The sequence below is a fragment of the Pseudonaja textilis genome, chromosome 1 (assembly GCF_049901715.1).
Source record: "Pseudonaja textilis isolate UNSWEBS1 chromosome 1, rPseTex1.2, whole genome shotgun sequence".
Lineage (NCBI taxonomy): Eukaryota > Metazoa > Chordata > Lepidosauria > Squamata > Elapidae > Pseudonaja > Pseudonaja textilis.
Window position 1 is genome coordinate 269,914,819 of NC_141990.1, and position 20,617 is coordinate 269,935,435.

At 36.6% G+C, this 20,617-nt stretch overlaps 1 protein-coding gene across 1 annotated transcript in view; it reads left to right on the top strand.

Annotated features, from left to right (window-relative positions):
• The first annotated feature begins 900 nt into the window (after positions 1-900).
• The window catches only part of VPS39 (VPS39 subunit of HOPS complex), a 32,270-nt gene continuing 12,553 nt past the window's right edge, over positions 901-20,617 (top strand). The window contains exons 1-15 of the mRNA XM_026709643.2: positions 901-1,158; positions 2,100-2,165; positions 3,208-3,272; positions 4,039-4,081; positions 4,544-4,638; positions 5,217-5,315; positions 6,570-6,662; positions 7,026-7,209; positions 13,334-13,454; positions 13,604-13,724; positions 14,957-15,086; positions 15,835-15,977; positions 16,450-16,593; positions 18,755-18,896; positions 20,095-20,181. Of these exons, the coding sequence (XP_026565428.1) occupies positions 1,086-1,158; positions 2,100-2,165; positions 3,208-3,272; positions 4,039-4,081; positions 4,544-4,638; positions 5,217-5,315; positions 6,570-6,662; positions 7,026-7,209; positions 13,334-13,454; positions 13,604-13,724; positions 14,957-15,086; positions 15,835-15,977; positions 16,450-16,593; positions 18,755-18,896; positions 20,095-20,181 (1,606 nt within the window). The 5' untranslated portion in view covers positions 901-1,085. The remainder of the gene's footprint in view (positions 1,159-2,099; positions 2,166-3,207; positions 3,273-4,038; positions 4,082-4,543; positions 4,639-5,216; positions 5,316-6,569; positions 6,663-7,025; positions 7,210-13,333; positions 13,455-13,603; positions 13,725-14,956; positions 15,087-15,834; positions 15,978-16,449; positions 16,594-18,754; positions 18,897-20,094; positions 20,182-20,617) is intronic.

The window sequence follows — 20,617 nt, forward strand, 5'->3', positions numbered from 1 at the left end:
AACCTGGGACACCTGATAACTTGCATAATTACATATGTAATTACATAAATTTAAAATCCAAACACTGCCTTTTTTTTTAGAGATCAGCCCCTTAATTTGTTTTTACTTTTACTTTTTAAATTCAGAACAAAAAGGCCAGCAATCTAGGTTTTATTAGGCAAGATGGATGGCATATAAGTCAAAGAAAAAGAAAAAGGAACAATTTTTAAAAAAATGTTCCCTACCTGCAAGCATGCACATAAAATGAGGATAGTAAAATGATGCTAAACAAAAGAATTAAGGCGTTATGCCAGGTAAATTTAGCTAGGGAAGTGGAATACAGGATGTAGGATTATTGCGTTGAAAAAAAAATCAAAGAACTCCAGTGAAATCGTTCTGTAGCTGAATGAAGAAGCTACATATACCCGGGAAAAGGAACAGCATGAACAAATATGTTTCTTTATGATTCATCCACATTCGCGGAGGATTTACCAAGGATTCCTTGTAATATAGTTGCAGGCATGAATTGTACGGACACGACGCTACATCTACCACAAACACACAAACGACAATAACGCAGGGCGGAATTGCAACGGGCTTAAACGTTGAAAAGGTTTCTTGGAGAGGAAGCCTATTCAGATCACACAGGAGCACACACCATCCATCCTACGGTGTGCGCTTCCGCGCTTTGGAGTTGCCTTTTGCTGCAGATTCCTTCAGTCCCTCGACACTCTCCCTCCCCCACTTCTCCTCAACACCTGCTTTCTCCCCCCAGACGGCCTCCACCGAAAAATACTCAAAAACGTAACCTCTGCGGCTGGAACCGCAGCAGCAGGCTTTGGTCCTCCAACGGGGAGACCAGGCTCGCCGAAGGTATCAGGCAGCCGGGGCAGTTTAAAAAAAAAAAGCGGCCTGCGCGTTGCTTGCTCAGAGGCGGAGCCTGGCTACGGAAGTGAAGAGCCACCCGGAAACGTTGCAGCAGCCCAGGCTCGGCTTTTGTGGCTGTGGGTTATTGGCACCGTTGTTGCTCGGGCCTTCCTTGGTGGCCCTGGGGCAACGGCCCGTCGTTTCTGAGGAGAAGCGGCCGAGGCTAGGCTGTCGCCGTCATGCACGACGCCTTCGAGCCGGTGATGATCCTGGAAAAACTGCCGCTGCAGATCGACTGCTTAGCGGCTTGGGGTGAGTGCAGGGGGCGCCCCTCCGGATTCGGCCTCCGCCTGGTCCCCTCTCACATTTCAGTGACGTTGTGGGTCGAGAGTCACAACCACAAAGTCTTGTTGTACAGGGGTCAGTTTTCTACTGCCCCCCCCCTCCCTTCCGACCACCACGTCTTATGTTGAGCGAACTAATTAAATGTCCCAGTAAGGGCGAAATCTTGCCAGTTTCCTCGCGCGTTGACAGATGATGTTTGGGACAACTTGAGCGCTTTGCGGGTTGTGCTTTTTAAACGTGACCCTCACGTGAGTCATGAGAAGGGAAAGCACTGCTTGTCTGCCCCCAGGCAGGGCCGACGTGGGTCTGGAAAGGGAGAACTAGATTCAAATGCAAGCATCCCATGGACTGGGATGTTTCTCGGCTTCTGTTTGACAGTGTTGCTGTTGTGTGTGTGTGTGTGTGTGTGTGTGGGGTTCAATAGAGGATAAATAAATGAACACGAATGCCAAATTTCTGTGTGTCTTCTGGTTTAACTGCATTTATTTTAATAAAGTCTGATCAGGTATGTGACTTGTAGCTTGTATTTTCTTCCTCTCTGGGAATAGTGAAATTCCCAGAAGTTTCAAATTTCAAATATTGTACTGTATAACACTCTTGGAAGCTTTCCAATACTTTAAAAAAAAACACACCTCCAAAATGTTTGATTATAACAAACCCACAGTAAAGTTCATTTATAGAGCCATGAAGAGGTATGTCATATTTAGTTCTAGAATAAGGTTGTGCCCATACTTTCCTGGGAATAAAGGCAATTAGACCTGGTAATATGGGTAGGATTGCCCTGTAAATTTGGCCTTAGAAAATGTGTTTAGTTGAAAATTATTTTTATTGAAATAGTTGTCAGACTGAATTTCTTAGGAAAAAAATAGAATATTGCTGGTGCAAATTAAATGTTTTCTCATTTGTAGAAGAATGGCTCCTAGTTGGGACTAAACAAGGACATCTTTTACTTTACAGAATTCGAAAAGAAAGTGGTAAGTTTGTAATGATATACCATTCTTTTGCATATTAACAAATGGTAACAACTGAGGATAGTTGAGAGCCATTTGTTATTCATTGTATTTTAGGGCAGATTCACACAAGATAGGCCCTGTACATAGACAGAATATCTGCCAAGAACCAGAAACTTATTTTAGCCTTATGCTGACTGGGTTTATGGATTGTATTAATTTATATGTTTTTTGTTTGTTTTAGGTTTAGTGGGTTATATAAATCCAGGCATTTTGCTTTGCGAATTGTGGCTTGTGCTGTTGTACTATATGTGAACCCTTCCAGTTAAAGCTTATTAAATTTAATGTTAATAATCCAATCGCTGTGTATAAAACTTTAATGATAAAGGGTTTATTGGCTGCTTAAATATCCTATGCTCCTTGTATCATGTTTAATTCCATGCAAAATTTCATTATATTTTAGAATTAGGCATAACATGTTTAAACAAGTCAGTCAGATTCATACTTGATTCTTTTGCCTTGAAACTAGTCTGTAAAATATGAATTAGAATAGAAACATATATCAATTACAACTGTAAAAAAGGATTCCCTTAAATCAACAATTTATTAGGGCTAGTTGAAATATATCTTCATTATGTGATTATGGCTGATTTGGGTCAGTACTGTCCCGTATAAATCTCATAAACTTGGGAATCCCCTCATCACAGTAATATTTTTATCACAGAGAGGGTTAATGTTATCTCTGGAAAAAGTAACATTTAAAGTCTGACAAAACCTCAATTTCTGGGACTTCCTGAACTCACAGAAAAAGAGATTGTCTTGAAATGAAAATTAATAGTGGAATCTTCCTAGTAGTTGGATAGTCAGTAGTGCTTTTCTGATAACTGGATTTGCGGTAATGTGCAGTATGATTTTTTTGCAATCTTCAAATGAAGTTGTAAGACTTATACTTCCTCTAATCTCAGTTCAGAAGTTTGTGTGACATTATTCTTTAACTAATAAATCAAAGTGGATTAAATAGTTAGTTTAAAATATGTCTTATCTAAATCCATGTATTGTTTGATAGGCTGCAACAGGTTTGAAGTCATATTAGAAAAATCAAACAAAAATTTCTCCAAGAAGATACAGCAGGTAGGTGTGGCAAATTCAGATTCAGCTAAGATTGTTAATTTCTGAATCCTAGGCTTCATTGGCTGGTGGGATTGGAAATGGCTGTACAACTGACTCTGGCTTCTATAATATTTTAATTATTTTCATATTTGATTTATGTTATTGTTATGCTTATTTCTTATGTGATATAAAAAACCCTGTTAAATGAGGAATAATTTGCTTGGGGAGAAGTCAAACTAGATGGGATTTATTGACCTCCTGTTACAAATTACACGTCCTCCACTTAAGACCACAATCAAGTCCAAAATGTATGTTGCTAGTGAGACATTTACTAAGTGATTTTTGTCCCATTTTACAACCTTTTTTGCCAAGTTGTTAAGTGAATCTGGCTTCCCCATTGACTTTGCTTGTCAGAAAGTTGCAAAAGGGGATCACATGGCCTCGGGACATTGCAGCTGTCATAAATATGAACCAGTTGCTAAGCATCTGAATTTTGATCACGTGACCAAGGGATGCTGCAATGGTTGTAAAAGTGAAAAACTGTCATAAAGTCACTTTTGTCAATGCCGTTGTAACTTTGAATGGTCACTAAATGAATTGTTGTAAGTCAAGGACTATTTGTAGTTTATTTGATCAGATATTCCATAATTTTCATTGAAGGGTTACTTTGTTGGAGATGAGTATCTGCTTATAAATCAGTTATGTTTTACAGTCCTTTGGAGCAAGTTCACTTTTAACAAACTTACCTAAAGCTTATTTATATGGTTTTCAATTTTATTTTTAATAGATCCATGTTGTATCCCAGTTCAAAATTTTGGTCAGTTTATTAGGTAAGTGAAATAATTGATCAGATTAATTTTGTTTTGAAACAAGGCATGGCAGTCATTATAAGACTAGAGAACTTCCTTAAGAATTAAATCTTGAATTTATTTCTGAGTTGGGAATGCGTGAACTTGTTCTGTTAACCTGAATTTCAGTGTTTTGCCTTACTTCTGATCTTTAATTTTTAAAGGCCACATTAATTTTTAAAAGCCCTTTACATTTTGTTTTCTTTTTAAAGCATTATTTAACTTCAAAGTTGTTTACATTGTCCATCACTCTTAGTATGAAGATTCTTTGAGATTCAGAATCATTGTAGAATCAAAAAGTGGGAGATATTTGTAAAGTCCCTATTTTATTTGAAAATAAAATAATGTTTGCGGCATTATTCATTATGAGAAAATTGTAGAGATTTGAATAACAGCATGTGTACACCTTAATTTAAGCAGTAATTTGTGTTTTGTCCCAAACAGAAAACAACATTTATGTTCATGATCTGTTGACCTTTCAACAGATCACAACAGTTTCTAAGGCAAAAGGTGCAACTCTCTTTACTTGTGATCTGAAGGTATGTAATAAAAAGAGGCTTGCCTTCTAGAACATTAGACATGTTAGATTAAAATGCAGAGAATTTATTACTTATTAATGTCCATGAAATAGGTGGGTGGGAGAGATGTTGATCATTCACTACTTCTGAAAATCACATTTTAGAGATGATACTTAAAACACAGATAGTTTTCACCTACTGACTGCAATTGGAACCAGCAATTGGAACGTTGAAATGGGTTTTATTTCAGCCTGTTTTTAGGGAGGGAAAAAGATAATCCCGGAAAAAGAATAACAATAAGGCCTGCTCAGGGTTCATTTTTATTCTACTTTCATTAGAAACAAGTCAAAAACATGAGCTTGCATATACAGTGGACTTACATAATACACTATAATGAGGCTTGTTTGTTTGTGGCACAAATTGAGGGAATGCAACCATAGTAATTTGCCAGAGTTTACTGCTCAGTATATTTCAGGACAGCAATTGTGGTTTATTCAATAAGCCATATTTAAGAAAACAGTGACATAACATTGTATGTGAGCAGAGCTTAATATTGTGTTTTCCAGCTTTGAGACTTAAAGATATATTTATTTTTACAGCACTCTGATACTGGAGAAGAGGTGCTTAGAATGTGCGTGGCAGTGAGAAAGAAGTTACAGCTGTTTTATTGGAAGGATCGAAAATTCCATGAGCTGCAGGTGCAGTATTATTTATTATTTTTATTTCTCAAATTTAGGTACTGTTCATATCACTCTCATCGTTCTATCATTCATGTTAAAATAAAGTTTTTGGTTCGAAAGTGTCACTGATTCAAAAGTGTGATTGATTTTCTATTCAGAAAGCATTTTCAAAAATAATTTGAGGAATTTAATTCTTTAGCCCAATTTAACAGTTATTTAGCTTCCCTTTCAGAATTTACTTAAAGTATAACATTAGTTAACAAAGAACTAAAAGCAAAGATAGAATTCTACAAAACTCAGGGAGATATATATTGATGTCAATTGTTTTTTTATATAAAAGAAATATCAACAGTGCTTAAAACAGCTCTTAAAAAATAAGATCTTATGATCTTTTTTTAAATTTGTACCCTTTAAACTAGAATGTAATGGAGCAAAACTTAAAGGTACATTGCTGCTAGCTGTCATCATGATTTCTATAAACTATGGTCTATGGCCATATTAGACATACACTACTCAGGATTCTTAAAAACATTGGATTTCCAGCAGAAACAGTTTTACAGAGAAATAGGATTTGGGTGTCAAGGGCTGGGAAATGACAATTTAAATATTTATCCTTGCTAACATCCCCCAAATTAAGGAAAGGGTTGTTTTTTTTTCTTGGCAAGGCATAATGTTTAATATCTGGGCAACACTATTGAGAAGATATTCTAAAATCCGATTTGAGAAATGTATTTGCTTGGCTGGAACTGGAGGTGTTGAACCCCACCCGCCAAGCACATGTTATTTTATTTTACCAACTGTGGGAAGGTTTATTTATACCATTTATAATATGCCTTTTTTACATCGGTTCTTGGGTAATCTGACTGTATGTATACATCCATCCTTATTTGTAAATGATTTATAATTCAGACCATAGCAAAATACTGCATAGCAGCCATGAAAATTAAGCATCAATTACTGACAGATCTCCCACAGTTCTAACATGTTTTTTATAGTGATACATCAATTGCCTGTATTACTTGATTTTTTCTTCCTTTTAATTGTTTTCAAAGGTACCTTTCAACCCTGGCCTTTAACTGTAATAAAGATTGATTCATTCAGATGTCTTTATTTTTATATTTTTTATCTATGTTCTTTTTTATTTTCTGGAAACTCTTTTTGCCTAGAATTAAATATGGAGATTGTGCTTATGAACATCCTTTATATATAGAGAGAAATTATTCAGTTTCCTTAATTGTACCTAATTAGACATTTTTTCTTCTTGATCTCCAGGGAGATTTCAGTGTACCAGATGTACCTAAGTCAATGGCATGGTGTAAAGATTCAATCTGTGTTGGTTTCAAAAGAGATTATTATCTAATAAAGGTAAAAAAAATAGACAAGTTGGAAAATACTGATTTTTCTGGATACTGTATGCAGGGGAAATGAATGATTGGAGCATGAATTATGAATTCTCATTTCCTGTACTGAATAAACTTACTATATATCGTGAGTTTCTGAGAAAATAGGCACTTTATTGCACTATATATTTGCTATGACATCAGTGGTAGCAGTTGACCGTTGTTTGGGAAATCCCTAAACAATTTGGCTATGGTTTGATCTATGGGGTTGATGAAATAAGCTTGGTGACAGGAATACTGGGGAATGGAACAGCTCTTTCTAATAATAATGAGTAATTTGGTAGTGGCTTTTTGATTTGAATGACTAGCTTTTTTAATTCATTCACAGGTAGATGGCAAGGGATCAATTAAGGAACTATTCCCTACAGGAAAGCAGCTTGAGCCATTAGTAGTCCCACTGGCAGATGGCAAAGTTGTTGTAGGCCAAGATGATCTAACTGTTGTGTTGAATGAAGAAGGAGTCTGTACACAGAAATGTGCCTTCAATTGGACAGATATCCCAATAGCCATGGGTAAGAATAAATAAAATTAAAAATTCTTAGCTTTAAAGAAAAAATGTGTTACACACAGAAAATATAATACTCCTTGATTTTTAAATTAATAATGACATTTCACTACATGAGCTGATACCAGTAGTTATCTTTCTGTTGTGTTGATATAATGCCAGTTTATAAATAGAAAGTGTGTATCTGTAATCCAGGTTTGTGAGTCCAAAGCAGCTCTGTTTTCTTTACTACTTGAATAATTATTTTCTTTGCTCAGATTTTAATTTATTACTATATAAAAAGAACAATTTGTATATACTGTAGTAATAAATTTTTGGCATGTATTCACATTCTTTAAAGCAGGGGGCCCCAACCTTTTGGACCTCAGGGACTACCAAACTCATAATTTTAGATCCCAGGGACCACTAACTGATTCTGTGGGCATGGCCTAATTTGTGGGTGTGGCTTTGTGGTCGCGTGACTGGCTGGGCATGGCTTGTATGTAAATAGTATAAATATTTATATAAATATTGAATTTTTTATAAAAAAGAGCATCTTTTACCCAAAATCAGGCAAAGCAGGTAGGCAGATTGAGTTACTCACAGAATCACAGATTCATTCAGAAATCTATCTATCTGCCATTGGCTAGCTCAGTCTGTCACATAAATTTTGCTAGCTCAAAAACTCAAAACTCAAAAACTCAAAAAATTTGCTAGCAAGCTAACTCACAAAATTAACTCACAACACACCATGTATGTAAATATTGAATTTTTTTATAAAAAAAGCAATTTTTACCAAAAATCAGGCAAAGCAAGCAGATTGAGTTCCTCACAGAATCATTCAGTGATCTATCTATCTGCCATTGTCTAGCTCAGTCTCTCAAATTTGCTTGCCGTGAGTCTGCACTGAATTTGCTTGCAAGCAAATCTTCAGTCCTAAGGGAAGCAGAGCTGAAGATCTAAAGACTAGCTAGAAAGCAAGAAATCCAACCATTTCCTGCTTCCTAGCTAATCTAAATCTCCCGGCACAGCAGAACAGATGATGGTCAGAAAATAGCAATTTTAGCAGGCAAGTTTGCCGGGTAAGGAGTGAGTGGGCGGGGAGCATTCCTGCGGGCCATGTGGATGGCTCAGCCTTGTGTTTCTGCGCAGCCTGGATTAATTGCTTTGGGAGGGTGCTCTGGGGGTGAGATTTCTCTGTGGCCCACCAAAATTTTCTCAAGGCCCATCACTGGTTGGCGACCGCTGCTTTAAAGAACAGTGATTATATTACAATTTTGTGAATATCAACCCAAAGTGAAATATTAAAGAAAACCATGGGTAAGGGTTCCATCAGCTTTGATCTCAGCTTTTTTTTGTACATTTGAGGAATCGGGTAAATATAGAAAATAAGCACTTGTTGAATTAGTTTTTCCTTAAATTCATAGGAAATAATATTTTAAACACACTTTATAAATCATTAATATATGATATACTGGCATTTTATTCCAAAACTTTTAAGATAAAAAGTAACAATCTTAATTGTTTAAAGAAATTTGATTTAGGTTTAGATGTAACTAAAACACGTTATGGTAATAGTAATTCAGGAGGTTTATTTGAAGCCAATGCATCCAGGCCAAACAAGTGTAGGAGATGTTTAATTGAGTATGCTGCCGTCCCATATTTTATACAGTTTAAATGCATCCTGTAAATAAATCAGTTTTTGTGATAAGCTGATTTGAAGTATTAATGACATTAATGACTCATGGCTTCCAGAAAAGAAAGCTTTACCAGCTCTTTTAAAATCAGTATTTTCCCAAGGGTAAATGCAGGGTTAGTTTTGTGAATAAAAGATTAGTTTTGTGAATAATAAAGGTGGAATTTTTTCTGTACCTCAGTGTCTTCCAAAGTTTCCTTGGGTACTTGAATGCTGTATAAATATGTGTTTAGAAGTAGAGCCAAGCTACTCCAGGAAGGTTGCATAATACATTTTTTGTTAGGATCATAATGGACTGCTGAGCATGAGTTCTATGGAAATGATTGACAAATAATATTCTATTTACAATAGTTCTTATGCAAAGAATACTAAATCCACATAATCCAGTTGATTAAAAAATTGAGAAAAGTCCATGCTTTGGCAAAACTCAAGCATTTCTAATGTAACATGTCCAAAGGTTTCTCTATATCCTATTAATCCACTGATTATAGGATTTCTGAATGTAGAGCCAAAGATACCAATTAGTAAGCTAACAATATCAGATATTTAACAACCTGTTATAAATCAGATTGTGCAGTCTAAATAAAGATTTTGTCATTTGCTGTGCGATGGTTAATAAATTTGATTAGGATTGGAGAGAGTCAGATTTTAGTTTATCTTCGGCATGGATACTCATGGGGTGACCATGGACTAGTCACCCCTTTTGTCGCATCCTATTTCACAGGGTAGTTGTGGGAAAAAAGTAGGAAGAATGAGTGGAATGGTTAAGTTAAAGTTCTTGGAGGAAATACAGGGTATAACTCAAATATTGTAGTGTGTATACCAGAAACCCAGTGACATTAGCAGTTTCTTTTGAGTCCAATAAATAGAATGGTTTGAGATGACGTTATGCTGTTCTCATAAAATACATTAGTGTTAGAAAGAGAAATGATTACAAAGCCAAGGGGTAGAAAGAAAATAATAAAACATTTGCTACTTTTGAATGTAAAGTTGTTTAGCTCTATGCCAGTGGTTCCCAAACTTTTTCAGTCCACCACCCCCTTGGTGCTACAAACTCATCCTTGGTGCCCCCCACCCAGGGGTGGGATTCAAATTTCTGTGGGCGTGACCTAATTTGAGGGTATGGCTTGCTGGTCACGTGACTTGGTGGGCGTGGCTTGCTGGTCACGTGACTGCCTGGTGTGGCTTGCTGGCTGGGCGTGGTTTGGTGGTCACGTGACCAGATAGGTGTGGTTTGGTGGTCACGTGACTGAGTAGTTGTGGCCAGGTGATCAGCAAACCAAATACAAGTGGTCCTCACTTAATGGTCGATTGCTTAGCAAGTGTTCTAATTTATGACTAGCCTCCCCAGAGCTACCTGACCTGTTTTTGGAGTTTTGACAGCCATGCACACATGCACACACACTCCCTTCTAACTCTGCTGGATCAGGTAATTGGACTAGAATCGGCAAAGCACCTCTGATTAGATTCTAGTAGTGAATAGAATCTAATCAGAGATGCTTTGCCAATTCTTGTTGTTTTGTTTTATTTGTATTTCTTTATTTTATGTTGCTGAATTGCATTGATATGTGTGTCCCTTCTTTTGCACAGCCCAGAAACTTTTGTGATTCTTTGCAGCAAAAATTACTGATCTCTGGCTTTGCTCTACTTTTCAAACGCTCCACCACTGCCGCGTTCTAGGTGTCGGCCCCGCAAGTCCACCCCATTGAGCCCGCTTCACTGGAGGGACCTGCCCAAGCAAGTCCAAGCGGAGCAGTGCACCAAGTCAATGGGGTGAACCTGAGAGAGGGAAAGAGAAAGAGAGAAAAGAAAGAGAGAGAGAGAAAAGAAAGAGAGAAAGAGAGAAGGAAGAAAAGAGAAAAGGGACAGAAAGAAAACGGGACAGACAAAGAAAGAGGGGGGGATGGAAGGAAGGGACAGAAAGGAAAAGAAATAAAGAAGGAGGGAGGGAGGGAGGAGAAGGATAATATCTACTCTAGTCCAATCACCCGTTCCAGCAGGGTTAGAAGGGTGTGTGTGTGTGCGTGTGTGTGTGTGTTCTTGTAATTTACCAGTACATTTTGGTTTTGCCTTCTTCAAAATTAGCACTGTAATACATTAGGGAAAAGTAGTTTTTTAGGGTGGAGGTCTGGTCCAATGGATCCAGTTTAAAGCCTCAACAAAATGTGAGAGCTTCCTGATAGTCTTGATCATGTTTTCTCCACAAAACTTTTAATTAGAAGCCAAAGATGTTTCAATGTGCTGGCAAAGATGTTTCAATGTGGAAAAGGGCCTCTAAACTAGGCCTCATTTCAATCTGATGCATCCGGTCTCTCTCTGTTTCTCTCTCTTGTTCCCTCTCTCTCTATCCCTTCCTTAACCTATCTACCTATTTTCTGCCCAGGCAGGCCTGGGCTAATCCTGCATCACCCCATTTCCCCTTTCAGAGGTCCCGGTCCTTAATCTCCCTGTTTCCTCACCCACAACCACCTCTTTCGTCGTCCCATGACTTTACCTTCCTCCCGTGGCTGGTTGCCAGAGAAGGCAATCCAGGGCTGAGCCATTGTTGTCTCTGGGCTCCCCGCCAGCCCATGTCATCCTTGTCATTGAATGCCTGCAGCGGCCCCCTTTTTTGGTGTAGCTGGACTGCATAAATTAGGCATGACTCACTTAATCATACTGTTTAGCTACAGAATTCTGGGAGCAATTATGGCCATAAATTGAGGACTATCTGTGCTATTATTTGCTGTAGCAAATAGGAAAGGGTATTTACACTGGTTCAATTGCTGAACCTCATTGATAGAAAACCAGAGACACTGTGGAATGAAATCAGTTTTATTTATTTCCTATATTTATAGCACGCCTTAATTGTATATTACTGAAAGCTGTGTTCTCTCCCCTTTCTTCCCCACAACAACCTTGTTAGGTAGGTTGGCCTAAGAGAAAGTGACCCAGGCAGCTTTAATCCCCAATTGAGCAATTCATGGTTTCCCAGTTTCTAAGTCAAAATAAAGGATAAAGACCACAGAATTTCAGAGAGCTGTTAGCAGAGACAAGCAGCATTAGAACAATATCTGTAGAGACACTGAAGAAACAGACATGGAAAACCAAGGAAAGTTATCTAAAAGTTCTCTGAATGTAGAAGGAGGTTACAGCCACAAATTGGGTAGTAAAGGATGCTAATGGACAGATAGTAACCAAAGGAGATCAAACAAAGATGGGAGGAGTATGTGAAAATACTATACTGTACAGTACAAATGTCATCATCCTCAGAAGATATTCCTTATATACCCTTTTCTTCCTATGATTGATAATACTTTATGAACTTTGAATACTGCCCAGTTCTCAATGCCACTCTACTATGCATCTTGAAATCTAGCCCAGTGTAAACTGGAGATGCTGAAGGTGTGGTTAATGACTTAAAATTTGGTGTAATTTTACGATGCAAACCTAAACCATCAGGATGGTTAATAGGTTACCTAACCCAGATAATTAGGTTAACTTATGCTGTGCTTCAGCTAACCATGATTTAGCGCGAAAGCCAGAGGTTTTCCTTTGCTTTTCAAAACCTGGCTGCCTTTTTGCTGGAAATCTTGGCGTATTGAGGGGGGCACATATGTCTTGCCTTCCTCGCACCCTGCCACTGCCCCCCGAGAGAACCCCCTTTGCCCACCAGCGGAGGAGACTTTGTCTCTGGCCGCTGCCAAAGGGCTCTGGGTGGCGCCAGGGAAGAAGTCCGTCTTTCCATTTCTCTCATTCCATGGCTCTGGGCATCACTTATTTAGCTTTCTGGGTGAGCTGGAGGCAGCGGTGGGCCAGGAGAACCACCCTGCTGCAGGTCCATCCTGTCAGCCGCCGGGAGATTTCCTTGCAGCCGACTTGACCCAGCCCAGGTGGGGATCTGTTGAGGCTCGGTGCAGGCAGCGCTTCCGGGATGGGAAGGGTGAATCCCGCCTGCAGCGCTGCGCTGATTCCCTGTGCCTGCAAAAAACCTCCAGCCACCATGTTTTGGTTTTTTTTGGTGCGGCTGGACTCCAGTCGCACCGAAAAAACACACAGCGTCTGGATGCTTTTTGGAGCAAAAATTACCAGCCTCCGACTTTGCTTGCTCTGCTTCTCCAATGTGCTGCTGTGGCCGTCAGCGATTGTTGTGCGTGTGCACGATGTCACATATGCGCAATAAGGACTGACTGGCCAGGGAATGGAGGAATGGGCGGAGAGGAGCAGGGCCAGGCAGGGGCTCGTTTTACCAGTTCTCCAATTACCGGAACGGTAATGAACGGTAGAATCCCACCCCTGGATTGTGCCCTGTGAGGGGGCCATCTGCAGCACCCCCCTGGCACCTCTTAGTGCCCCCCTGCTGGCCCCCTTGCCTCTTAGTGCTCCCCTAAGGCATCCCCCCCCCCCCGGGGGAGGTACCGCCCACTTTGGGAACCACTGCTCTATGTTGTTGCTGACTGTTTTGTTTCCATAATAGAACATCAGACTCCATACGTGGTCGCAGTATTGCCAAGATATGTAGAGATTCGTACGTTTGAGCCCCGTCTCCTGGTTCAGAGTATTGAACTACAACGCCCACGCTTCATTACTTCTGGAGGGTAGGAAAACTTTAATTGCCCACTTTTCTTCGATTTTGCATATAAAATACTGTTGAATTATTAAGTTTAAAGAGTTGTTGAGCAAAGGGGAATGAGCCCTTTAATCTTATTAAAGTACATTGCTGACTGTATCTTTTTCCTTATTTTAGTCCTAATATTGTATATGTGGCCAGCAATCATTTTGTTTGGCGCCTCATTCCAGTTTCCATTGCAACCCAGATTCAGCAGCTCCTCCAAGATAAACAGTTTGAATTGGCTTTGCAATTGGCGGTAAGTGAAAGGTTAAATATATTTTCAGTCTATAGTTGGGGTCTCATGTCATACTAAACCATAGTGAGGTATCAGTTGTATCTGGTTTAGTATGATGTGTGAACCTAGTCAATTGTGTTTTAAATGACTAACTGGGACTCACAAGCCATAAATTAGTAAGTTGATAGAACTTGAGTGAATCTGTGACAATAATTATATTTATAAGTTGCTATCTAGTAAAAGGGCTCTTTCAAGACAAAATTATTTGTTAATTGGGCATATAATAATGAGTAACTGCAGAATTTAGTGCTTATCCTCTAAACCTATAAAAGTTAGTTTAGTTTGATTCAGGTTGATTATAATAAGCTTTGGCTGTAACATAATGGAAATGAACAAATCAGGGTTTATTTCATTAAATAAGAAAGTGTGGTTACATTTTGGGAACAAAAGTTACAGTATAAAGCTATCCTGGCTTGCTTTAAAGTCTATAACCATGGTCTTTAAATTTGGAACAAACTTAAAATAAAAAAAACTAGTTCTGTGAAAGATTTAATTAGTTTGTCTTCTTATGCAAAATAAGCAACTTGTGTGGGATAAAAATATTTATTAATCTGATTGTATTTACTACAAAAACATTTTTGTAGGGTTACAAAAACATTTGCTATAAATGATAATATAGTATCTCTTTGCGAGAGTCAGTCATGTGAGCACTGCCTTATGCCAAAGGTGCACAACCTTTTTGAAATAACAATATCACTTGTCTTACATTTATTTAAATCATATTGTTGTTATTGCTTCTCATGCATTTCATATTATTCTCCTGTCAAATTAGTTTACAACTTAGCAGTAATGTTGGGAGAGGTTTGAAAGACTGTGTTCAAGGCTTTGGAGTATAGTTATGTGCATCTCAGGGATTGGAGATTGTATACTGAGAACAGTAACTGTGAGTTATGTCACTGTTTGATTCATTCAGTGCAGTCATATTTTTGAATGCACTGGATTTTTGTACTTCTTAATTAAGCCTATTATGTATTACTCAAATATTTATTATGGTCTCAGTGTTCATGGACTACAAATATGACAATAAAGTTTATCACACTCAAGAAACTTATTTGTGTTCTTATTCTTGGATAGCATAACTGAGATAGAAATATATCTTGGCTTGCATGAACAATTTTTCCCATAAGTATATTCAAATATACTTTTTCATTACCAAGGAGGTTTGTATTTTTAATTCTTTATTTCTTATTTAGGATATGAAAGACGATTCTGACAATGAAAAACAACAACAGATCCATCATATTAAGAATCTTTATGCCTTCAATCTTTTCTGCCAAAAGCGCTTTGATGAATCAATGCAAGTCTTTGCTAAACTAGGGACAGGTAGATTTTCATTTCCAGCCTCACTTTAAATTGTGCAAAGAGAATTAAATACTACTAAAATGTATCTGTATAAAACTCTAAATAAGTATTAGTGTTTGGATTTTTGTAAGAATATCCTGCGGAATGTTTCTTTTTGTTATTGCAGAGAAGACAAGAGAGGTAATTTCCTCTTGAAATTTCAGTCCCCTATGAATCCTCCTGGGAAGATTCTTGAGAATGCATAGCTGAATATCAAAATACTCTTCTGCCAATAATCAATAATGTTACATTTATCTTGCAATGTTGTGAGAGTGCCTCAAAAACATAGAAGCATTTTTAATATGGAAATAAGTATTTCATGTGAAAACTAGCCTTGGGTAAAGAATAAATTTATCAGCAGCAGTAGCTTGATATCTTTTTTTAAAAAAAACTATTTGTTACATTTGCCTATAATTTTGAAATGTATTCTCTCAACCCCGCCCTCACTCAAGCTATTAAAATGTTGAAGAATAGAAAGCTCATGATTAAAAATAGTGAAATTCATTTGATATTTATTTCCGGTTTAATTGACACTATTTATGATTTTCAAGCCAGCCATGTATCTATTTATGTTGTTGAATCCATAATATTTTGCTACTGATATAGATCTTAGTCAAATTAGTTTCTTTGTGATAAAAATAAAAGAGGTAAGTACTGTGAATTTAAATTTGTTATAATTTGTATTTTTGTTGAAAATATTTTTACCTACCATGCTTGTGTTTTTTTTTAGATCCTACACATGTGATAGGTCTTTATCCTGAACTCTTGCCCACTGATTACAAAAAACAGCTCCAGTATCCAAATGCAGTGCCAAGTCTTTCTGCAGCAGAGCTAGAAAAAGCACACCTAGCACTTATAGATTACTTAACTCATGTAAGCATTTAACTATCGTGCTTTTCCAGTGGCTGCTTATGTTAGATACCACCTCCGGATTTGTTTAAAAAGTATAGAATGCCATGTTCTTGTTTTATTTAACATTTAAAATGCATTTAAAATTTGAGGGAGGGCAAGTTATGATCATTTGGTTAGATTAGAACTTTGATATGAGAAGTCATGCTAAAAAACCCCAAATTGCAGTTTCTCTGAATGAGCAATGTTCACTATCTTGCTCTGTATAGTACAGAAGGTGAGTCCATGTCTTAGAAGCTTGCAGTCAAGATTTTGGCCTTGAGTAGAGAGAAGAGATGGAGTGGAGAGTCAAGTGTAACAAAATAGTTGAAAAAGAAGAAGACAGAGAGATCTGAGTAATAAGAATTAAAGAGTACAGAAAAACTACAAGAATCAGGCTTCATTATTTTGAGTAATGTGGGCAGGGTGCAACCTTAACTTTATTTTCTCTTTACAGAAACGAAGTCAGTTAGTAAAGAAGCTATATGATTCTGACCATCAGTCTACTACATCTCCCCTCATGGAGGGAACACCAACCATAAAATCTAAAAAGAAATTGATACAGATAATTGATACTACATTGTTGAAATGCTTCCTCCATGTGAGTACTCTTCATCTTTTGAATTGGAAATTCATAGCAGAAGTAGTGAAATACTAATTGAGTATTAGAAAGATCTAAAGATACATAGAGGTAAATATGGAGGAAGGAGGAGACTGCTTTAGAAACATCTTTCTTTTTTAGTTAATTCCAAACAAATCCTTTGTCTTCAGGGGAAGTTCCAAAACATGGTCAAATATTGTTTGCATTAATGTGATGATGAGGCTCTATGTCTAATGTTGAACTAAAAGAATTCTTGTTCCAGTTCCTGATGGAATCGCAACTAAAAATTATTTTAAGGTATAATCTGGAAGAGAGTGAAGAATCATGTGAAATCTAATGGACGGTTCTCTTAAAATAATTAAAATAAGAAAATACATTTAATTGTGGCTAAATATTGTTCAGGTCATTAATACATATTAGGTTCATTTTTTAAAATAGTAATTTTATTAAAAAAATAAAACTACAATGATAAAAATTAATACAAACTAAAAACAAAAATAAAAAGATGCAAATAAAAGCTATAGAAAAAATACAAAAGAAAGAAAAAATAAGATACAGTAAAGAAAAAATATATAAAGAAATGACTTCCTCTTCATCACAATTATAAACCATTTTAGTAATTTATCACCTTCTCTTAAAATACAATGAAACTCTTTTCTCATATCCATCTCTTGTTTATAAACAAATTCTTAATAATCTTGTTATTTTACACCTGATTACAAAAGTCCACTGAGGATTACCAAAGTTAACAACATATTTTAAACTTGATCAAATAAACCAACTTCATATCCCTCCCTTGTAGTTTTAACAGTTTCTTTAACCTCTTCAAATTATGTCCTAAAAACTTAATTTCTTTTCATTTTTTGTCCCTTTTCATAAAATTCTTCAAAGTATTAACAAACCAATTGTAAATCTAATATACAAAGACTATCCAGATTTGTTTTGTGGTTTGTTATTTGTATATCATTTTAATTGTTAAGTCAGCTGGGCTCCTTTGTATGTCTAATATAGCATCTTTTTCCATAACAGTTTTATAGCTTGTCATTTTAAAATTCATTTTTAGATCAGTCTTAATCTTGAATGGTAAAACTTGTTCCTCTTCCATAATGTCTTTTAAACAGTCTATCTTTAGAGGTAGACACTCTTTAAAATTAAATTCTGATTCTGTTGTTAAAAAATGTCAAACGTACTATTGTGTTGCATTGTGTATATTAAGTTCAATTTAGGTGTTCTTTAAATATAATCTTAATTTTTCTTTCAGTTTGCTCTAGTTTCTAAACTTTAAAATCCCATCATTTTTTGAAGAATTCAAGACAAAAGTATTTTTCCACAGGAAAGATTCTTACAATTAATTCCAAAATTTTATTTTAAATTCATCTACCTTTAATTAATTTGTAACTCTCCAAAATCAAAGTTGCTGTTTATTCCAAAAATGTTTTTAACTCCTGAAACTCATATTTAAAACTTTTTTTTGCTAAGGATTGAAGGAAACTCTTCCATTGCTTTGAAACCTGTTAATACAAAGGTTCCTTGTAGCCAAAAAACAGCTAATTTTCCAAAAGTTATTAAAAAAGAAGTATTCCTGTTCTTAAAGGGGCTCACCATTGGTTGAGCAAGATATCAATTCCCTCATCTCCCAGAGTTCTAATGGTTCTAGAGGCTGTTATCTTGCAGTGTCTTCATAGGGAACATCTGTATGGAGCACTTGTGGATAATCTCATGTCATCTCCTTGTCTGGAGAGTAATTAGTAAAAGCCAATCTATTACTTTTAGCAGAAGGGTCTTTAGTTTGCCATTTTTCCCCTAGAAGGCCTCATTAGTTTCAGTTGTGAAGTCAAGATGATTTGTTGAAGAGCATGTTATGTCTTTATATTACAACTGTCTTCATTCCCAGTGAAAATAACTATATATGCCTTGAAACTTTTACTGTTCATTAATTAATAGGCAAGAGGATATTGTAGGTTTATGATAGTACCTTAATTTTAGTGAAACTGTGTACAATAGATTGTTTATAAGGGAGAAGGGTAGATTGTCTCCAATTTTTATTAATAACATAATCTCATTACTTGCAAAATGTTTCATTATCTAATTTCTTTGATTCACGTTGCATTTTGCTTATGTGAATTTGTTTCTGGTTCCATTAAATTGCTTCTTATTACAGACAAATGTAGCCTTAGTGGCACCATTACTGAGACTGGAGAACAATCATTGCCATATTGAGGAAAGTGAACATGTGCTCAAGAAAGCTCACAAATACAGTGAATTAATCATACTATATGAGAAGAAAGGTCTCCATGAAAAGGGTAAGTACTGAGAGAGGAAAGAAGGAACCAAAAGGTTCACTTCCATATCACTTTAAGCTATTCGTTTTTGGTAGTATAATATATGAGCAAATTTTGCATAGAATGAACTAGAAAGTGAGATCAGTTTTTTTTAATGGGGAGGGGAATTAGAGATTGCAGGGTGATATTCAGACTGGGCTACATAGTTTATAATATTGTCAGATTTGTCACCAGAGTGAAACTGATATCTGGCATGCATATTTAAGTTCAGACGTTCTAGATAAAATAGAATAGAATAGAATACCTTTATTGTCATTGTATTCTACAAATACAATGAAATTTGAAAGCTACTCCAGCACAGTGTCCCAAACACCACATCACAATCACACTACAGAGTGTTTAAAAATTAAAATAATTAAAATAATAATTAAAAACCTAGTCTAAAACCTATTTAAAACATATGGTAAGTTCGATAGTTTAAAAATGCCACTATATACATAGGGCTAAATCACATATGCATTGTTTGATTCAAAACAATTATTGCCTTGGAAAAGAAACTGTTTCTCAGTCTATTAGTCCTCATTTTAAGACACCTATAACGCCTCCCTAATGGTAACAGTTCAAAATATGAATGTCCAGGATGAGAATGGTCTGTGGAGATTTTTAGAGCTCTAGAGAGGAGACTGGTCTTCGCAATCTCTTCCAAAGAAGAAAGAGAGCAACCAATGATTTTTTGTGCTATGTTTATAACTCTCTGGAGCATCTTCTTATCAACTACAGAGCATCCAGCATACCACACCGCTACATAGTATGCCAAAATGCTCTCGATGGTAGAACAGTAAAAAGTAATCAGCAACTTCTCACCCAGACCACTCTTTTTCAGCAGCCTCAGAAAGTACAGACACTGTTGGGCCTTCTTTGCTGTGGCCATAGTGTGGACTGACCACACTAAGGTTGTCAGAAATATGATTTCCCGGAAAGTTAAAACTATGAACTCTTTCCACACAGTCTCCATTGATAGATAGTGGGAGAGGCTCTGCTTTGCATCTTTGATGGCCCTCAAAGCAACTATGCTGAACCTTGAAAAGGATTCCACACCATAACTTGCTTTGAACAGCAAGTTTGGAAGGATACTTCACAGAGTAGTCCTCCAAATAGTTTTGCACAATCCTACGGTTTAACTTAAAAGATAATGAAATTGAGTTCTATTTTGCTGAAGCCTTGCAGGTGCTAGTGGATCAGTCCAAGAAAGCTAATTCTCCTTTGAAGGGCCATGAAAAAACTGTACAGTATTTACAACATTTGGGTGAGTGAAGTTGATTTACTTTCTTTGCAATTGGTGTTGTGGTATATTGTATTATTTCATATAACAAGAAAAATGGTTAATAGTTATCACAAAAGTAAACAAACAAAAATGTAATGATTGGGATTATTCCCATCATAACAATATATAAGTTCACATTATAAAATAAGAAATTAGACTGAGAAGATAATGTTTACGTGAAAATCGGTTAATAGCTTTTTTTCTCAGTGCAAGTGAATATTTTCCTAAAAAATGTCCACCAAGCACCAAACATCAAGCTCAGAAATAGCAAGGACCCCACAAAAGTATGTCTGGCTGGAGTTTTTAATAGGATCTCCAGAAATTATGGTAATAATCATGGTATGTGTAGCAGTAAGAAAGCTGTGACCCAAAAATCAGGAGTGCGCAGAGGTATTTAGAACTCTCTTGGATCTGGCAG